Source organism: Hermetia illucens, chromosome 2 (genome assembly GCF_905115235.1).
Source record: "Hermetia illucens chromosome 2, iHerIll2.2.curated.20191125, whole genome shotgun sequence".
Taxonomy (NCBI): domain Eukaryota; kingdom Metazoa; phylum Arthropoda; class Insecta; order Diptera; family Stratiomyidae; genus Hermetia; species Hermetia illucens.
The window spans coordinates 72,104-77,729 of record NC_051850.1 but is presented as its reverse complement, the minus strand read 5'-3'; the positions used below and the strand labels follow the sequence as shown (position 1 = coordinate 77,729).

Genomic DNA, 5,626 nt, shown 5'->3' with positions numbered 1-5,626 from the left:
TAGAAATATATTCGTACCATTTCAAGCGAATTAGGGAAAATTGTAGCTTTACTGAAAATGTTTTTTTACCAACGAATGTTTTTTATACAAAGAGAGACTTTTAATTACACTCAGTGGAGTGAATTTTGAAGCATGTTATCAAACCTGTGGAGCCTAATTGTTTGAGCTAATTCCTACCAACTTACAAAGCCTTATATTCTCCCCAACCAACTGACAGTCCTTTTTGCAGCATGTATTGCTCGATTTATTAGAAAATATACCATCTAACAGAGGGAGGAGTATGAGGCATGTAGCTTTGAATACTATAAATTGTCACTTTAATTGCAGCTATTATTTCCTTACTAGCGGAGGTATGCTGCAAATAATTTACTACTATGGCAGCTAGTATCAAATGGTTCAAAATTCGCAACTAAAAGAGTGCGAAGGAAGTTACTACCAGGTTATCATTCATACCAACTAGAAAAACATAAAACATTGCTGCTTTATCTGATTGGCTTCTTTTGTCTGGCTTGTGTTATGTTTATGGTGACTTTTAAGCTAACTTCCTTCGCCAATGTCTCCTTCGCTCTCTCTTTCGATCTTTCGATCGATTGTTCCATCGCCTAACTTTCATCCAGAGTGTGTGATAGGAAATCTAGCTGATTGGTTGTATTTTTGCTTGGGCGCCAGGCTAACTTATCGCCATTCTGATGAGTCTAATCAGTTCTTCTGAAACTTCAATTTCAGGCAATATTTTGCACAAAAACCGAGAGTTCCATACTGTCGTATATTGGTTTGATGTCAACGAATACTTGATGAGCATCAACGTCCTCACCATATCCTGTATCTGTCTTTTACCAAGATTCCTAAGAATCCCTTGCTTAAGTCTCTTAATAACTCAGCTTACCTTAAAAGTGATACCCACTATCAGCCTCTGTTGAGGCAATTCGCCCAAATTAAACTTCCATAAGGCCGACTTCCCAGCCATACAATTGGCTAATGCGACGCATTGCATATTTATCATGTGATCATCCCGCCTTAATATTTCGCGATCTCTTTAAAAAAATGATTCCCTATTGTCCCCCCTTTGCATAAATACCCCATTTGGTTCATGGGGAAATTCGAGCTAACTTCATAGCTTCACGATCATCAATAAGAACTTCTGTCTTCAACCTATATAACTTCCATTCCTCTTCTGAATGGTTGTGGTTGGTCCCGGCTGTGGTCCCGATAGCTTTCCAAATCCCTTTCACTAAAAATGTGAACACCGCATTTCTCTCTTTTCACTACAGTTTTGACAAAAGTTTGTTGATTAGAATTAATCGAATCTTTTTTGATGCTAGCCTTACATTGTGTTTTTTTTCTTATCTGCGTTCCACTAGGCTCCATCCTTCGTCTTTTGGTTTTCATTCATCATGCAAGATTGAACGCAATCAAACTATTATTATCAAAGTTAGTGCGAATCAAAATATTGCATTTCACGTAAATTCATTGCACTCTAGGACGTATATGGTGTCATCATCATATGTAAAAAGTGATATTATATGATCAGCAGGGACCATGGAGACACTTTTGCTTTTCTTTTTTTAGTTATTTGAATATCAATTACTGAAGATAGGCATGTGTGTGTATATGTATATACTATACTAGCGTTCAATAAGATGAGCTGTGCATACGTACATATGAATGATTTCGTGCACAGAATAAAGTGGAAACGCATGAATATGCGTTCGATCAATTTCAAACACAATATTCATGGCTTTAATATATATACATGCTTATTTTGCTCGACAATATTCAATTTTCAGCTCAGTAGTTCTGATCTGAAACTCGATTATGTATCTTCGTTAATAATTTCTTACTTCTATTCTAAATGTTTAATATGCTTGAAGATTTTTCTTTACAAATTCGCCATTTTAGCGTTTAGGAGAGTGAGGTTGGATAAGAAAACATTTAAATTTTTGGATTCAGATTATTGCAAATGGAAATTCACTTCCCAACATCCACCCATCTAGGTTATAGAAGAGCCCACTTCGGCCGGGAAAAAAACAAATACAAACGATTATCAAATTCGTTAATTAAAAATTTTGTATCATAATAATAATTGGAAAGATTACACTTTTTAGCGTCACATAGAAATACCCCCTTAATCATTACTTTTTACTGCACATATACTTCAAATGACTCAAATGACTCAAATGGTGCCATTAAAAACCTCTTGGAAATGCATATAAAAATAGATTTGGTAATCAAAAAGTAATAAAGCACAAACAAATTCCAACCTTAATTGCAAACTATTGGAACATTTTGTCTAGCTAATTAGTTCCGTACAAGCAATTTCATCGTATCACTAATAACCGGAAGCATTAGTTGATATATATGATTATAACTTCACATTACTGGAACAATTTGCTGCTCTATTGATTTTGACACAATCAAGTTTCCACAGATTTTATAAACAAGGTACGACATAGTTTTTAAACATTCCCAAGTTCGACATGTTTCAGTACACTAGTCTTTTTATCCTTTATGTTTTCGGATTTCTGGCTGAAAGTATCGAAGGAAAGGTAAAAAACTCCTTTTTCCAAAATTCCATTTCATTTCGTTTGTATAAGCTGTGACTTTCACTAAACTAAGCAGTATTATTTGATGCTTGAAATATGCAGAGAAAATAATGGCGAAATAAAAATTAATATTATTAATTAATTCTATTCTACTTAATTTTCAAACACCAAATATCACACGGGACTTCTGGGAAAAATGTCAGGATCTATTATTCACGATTTAGAAATTAAATGAAAATTTAAAAAATTCCATCATTACGGTACTAGTTAGGTTAAAATGCAAATTATAATATCGTACATAATAAAGTTGATTTCAAGATTGAGAGTTTCAAAAATTACTCGTAAGGCGGAAACACTAGATTTTAGGCTGCTGAACTATATACATTTAATAATGATTCTATTCAAATGATTTACCAAATATCTAAATCTCACCACATCATGCATTCCTTTTCAATGAATTTAGTGCAGCCGCTATTTTAACTAAACTCTCAACGATGAATAATTATTTTCCTTCGCAAACTGAAACTCTCATAGAGAATAGAAAAATTATAATATAATTATTGTTGCTTTAATATGCAAACACAGTTTAAACATTTGCCACGTTCGTAGTTGAACCGAAAACAAGTTGATTCCGACAACAGTATTGAAGACTTTATATTCAAAAACCTGCACAAGTATATGAGTATAAACAGATGCTTAATAAAATACTTCGTTTTTTTCCAGATTCAAGTTAAAATTATAAATACAACGGGTATACCGAACCCCGATCATCTTGAAATGACAGTAAACTTAATAAAATCAGCCAATGGGGAAGTGGTAGATGTGGACAGCAATTTGAAAGCAGACATTGGTAGTGCTTTATTTTTATGGATCGATCTGCAAACGAAAACCGAAGTTTCTGGATATGAAACCTTATTTAAGTCTGAAAACCTTGATTTATGTATTTTGTTAGATAGTGCGAAGGAACATCCACTTGCAATTCCATTCTTAGAAAATGTCAACAAACATGGCAATATTCCGCAAACTTGTCCAATAAGCAAGGTATATTGTTAAAGCTTGCAAAACTAAATTTGCGTTCACACTTTGATTTTAGGGGCATTATTACTTAAAAGGATTCCACATTAACGGAGAAATCTTGCCGAGCTTTTGCCCATCAGGAAATTTTCGCCTGAACTTTGGAGTCACATATTTATCTCAGAATAATATTACCGAAAAGTTATTTGAGATGAAATGGGACGTTGAGATAATAAACGACTCGCAAATCGGAACAGGAATGGAAATACCTGGTTCAAGTTCTTAATATGGAATATACATTCTAAACAAATTCTAATAAAAATATATACACCACGAATCATTTTTATTCCTTCGTGTACTTGTTTTATTAAAAAGAAAACCAAATATACTTTTTTCGCGCAACTCGTCCAAAACTGGAACGATCGTCTCGTGCAACACTGTGTACAACTAAATCTGAATAAAACAAAATTACTGCAACCAATCCTAATGAAACGAGCATGATCGTTGCCAGTGACAGTGATCTGCACAACTAAGCAGTTTAAACGCCTTGCGTGCTCACAGTCAACGATGAGCTGCACTATGAAAACGCTGCACATATCAATAGATCCTGCTTGTTTTGCGAAATCCAACATCGACCATGCCATAGTTCATCATGTAACTTTTAAGGTTCCGATCCTGAAGGCGGCTACTAAAGACAATGAATGAAGTGACAAAATACATTGTTATCATGTTTGAAAAAAGGGTCAATATTGTTTTGCACTTTTCGAAGAAAAGTTGCGAGGAAGGAGTCTTCGATGATATGGTCATGTAATTGACGGTAAACAGAACTCTTTAGCTAAGATTGATCTTGATAAGCCATGTACAAACGACCCCAAACGAGGTCGAGCTTCCGATTTCTGACTAGTTACTTTCTGTTGTTGAAGCCACCTCTGCAGAAACACGTTTCATATGATAAATGATGTCTGGCTTATAGTTTGTTCTGATTCGCTTTTTTGAGTCTTTGTCCCATTCGGTAGCAACTTCCATTCATCTGAATTGGATCCGCTACTTTTCTCAGTCATAAGCTCGGTCCGGATGAAGCTGAGCTCTTCTCAGGTAATTAAGCGGATAACAATATCACTACCTATACTGTTTTTAGGGTAATTTTCAATTGACTTTGACTTTACGGAAAATGATCTATCACCGGCGCAGATGACATGGTGGTTCAATCGAATTCGCGTCTCTAGTAGTCATGAACAACATCGCTTCGTTCATTGTCTTTGGTGGCCACTCAAACCTCGGAGACATTTTTTTATGCCTTTGCTGAATGAATACTGTCATTATCTTGCTGAATTACGAATTCTATGCTAGTATTTATGTTTTGAATAGCTAATTAGAACATCGTCCGAAATCCTGTAAAATTCTTCTGCCTTCATTTTGTTTGTTCGAAAAAAACACTATTACAGTTTTCTGTAATAAGAATTTACTCCTCATATCATGATGGACGCACGGTTCAGTCTTGAGGAGTCATTTGCATGCCTAGATTATTTTTTTTTCCTTTTGAAATAACGACATTATGCCATTTTTCCGTCTAAGCCATATGATTCTTTTATATAATTCAATCTAATGTGCTTGCGACGCGACAAAGGCTAACGAAAAAGAATCAAATCAGTTAGGTCAATAAAAATCTTTTAGATCGTTGGAAATATTTACAAGGGGATACCCTCTTTTATTATCTTTCACGATTTACACAAAATGCTCCTAAATTAATATTAAGCAATAAAAATGTTATTGATATAGAGTCTAACCTTTACTGGTGTTTTTAAAAATAATGTTTTTAAAAATTACTCTCTACATTGAATGCATTTCAGGTGAACAATGACCATCGATTTTGAAATTATTATATGAAAATCGGCGAATACGATTCGCTTAGCATCAAGAAGGGATGACGTGCAGAACGTCCTTGTACATGTGATTATCCCATATTTCCAATTAACATTCTTTGTAACATAATAGATAAATTCTCCATTGAAATCGCTGAACAATATGTTTTTTTATAATCAATCTAAAATCTATTTTTCATTATCGAA

The 5,626-nt window shown here is 34.3% G+C and overlaps 1 protein-coding gene across 1 annotated transcript; it reads left to right on the top strand.

The window, feature by feature from the left end:
* Positions 1–2,435: 2,435 nt before the first annotated feature.
* LOC119649658 lies at positions 2,436–3,890 on the top strand. Its single transcript, XM_038051914.1, has 3 exons — positions 2,436–2,546; positions 3,267–3,584; positions 3,637–3,890. Exons 1-3 carry the CDS (start codon positions 2,478–2,480, stop codon positions 3,841–3,843), a joined length of 594 nt encoding a protein of 197 aa, XP_037907842.1. The 5' UTR covers positions 2,436–2,477; the 3' UTR covers positions 3,844–3,890.
* The last annotated feature ends 1,736 nt before the right edge of the window (positions 3,891–5,626 follow it).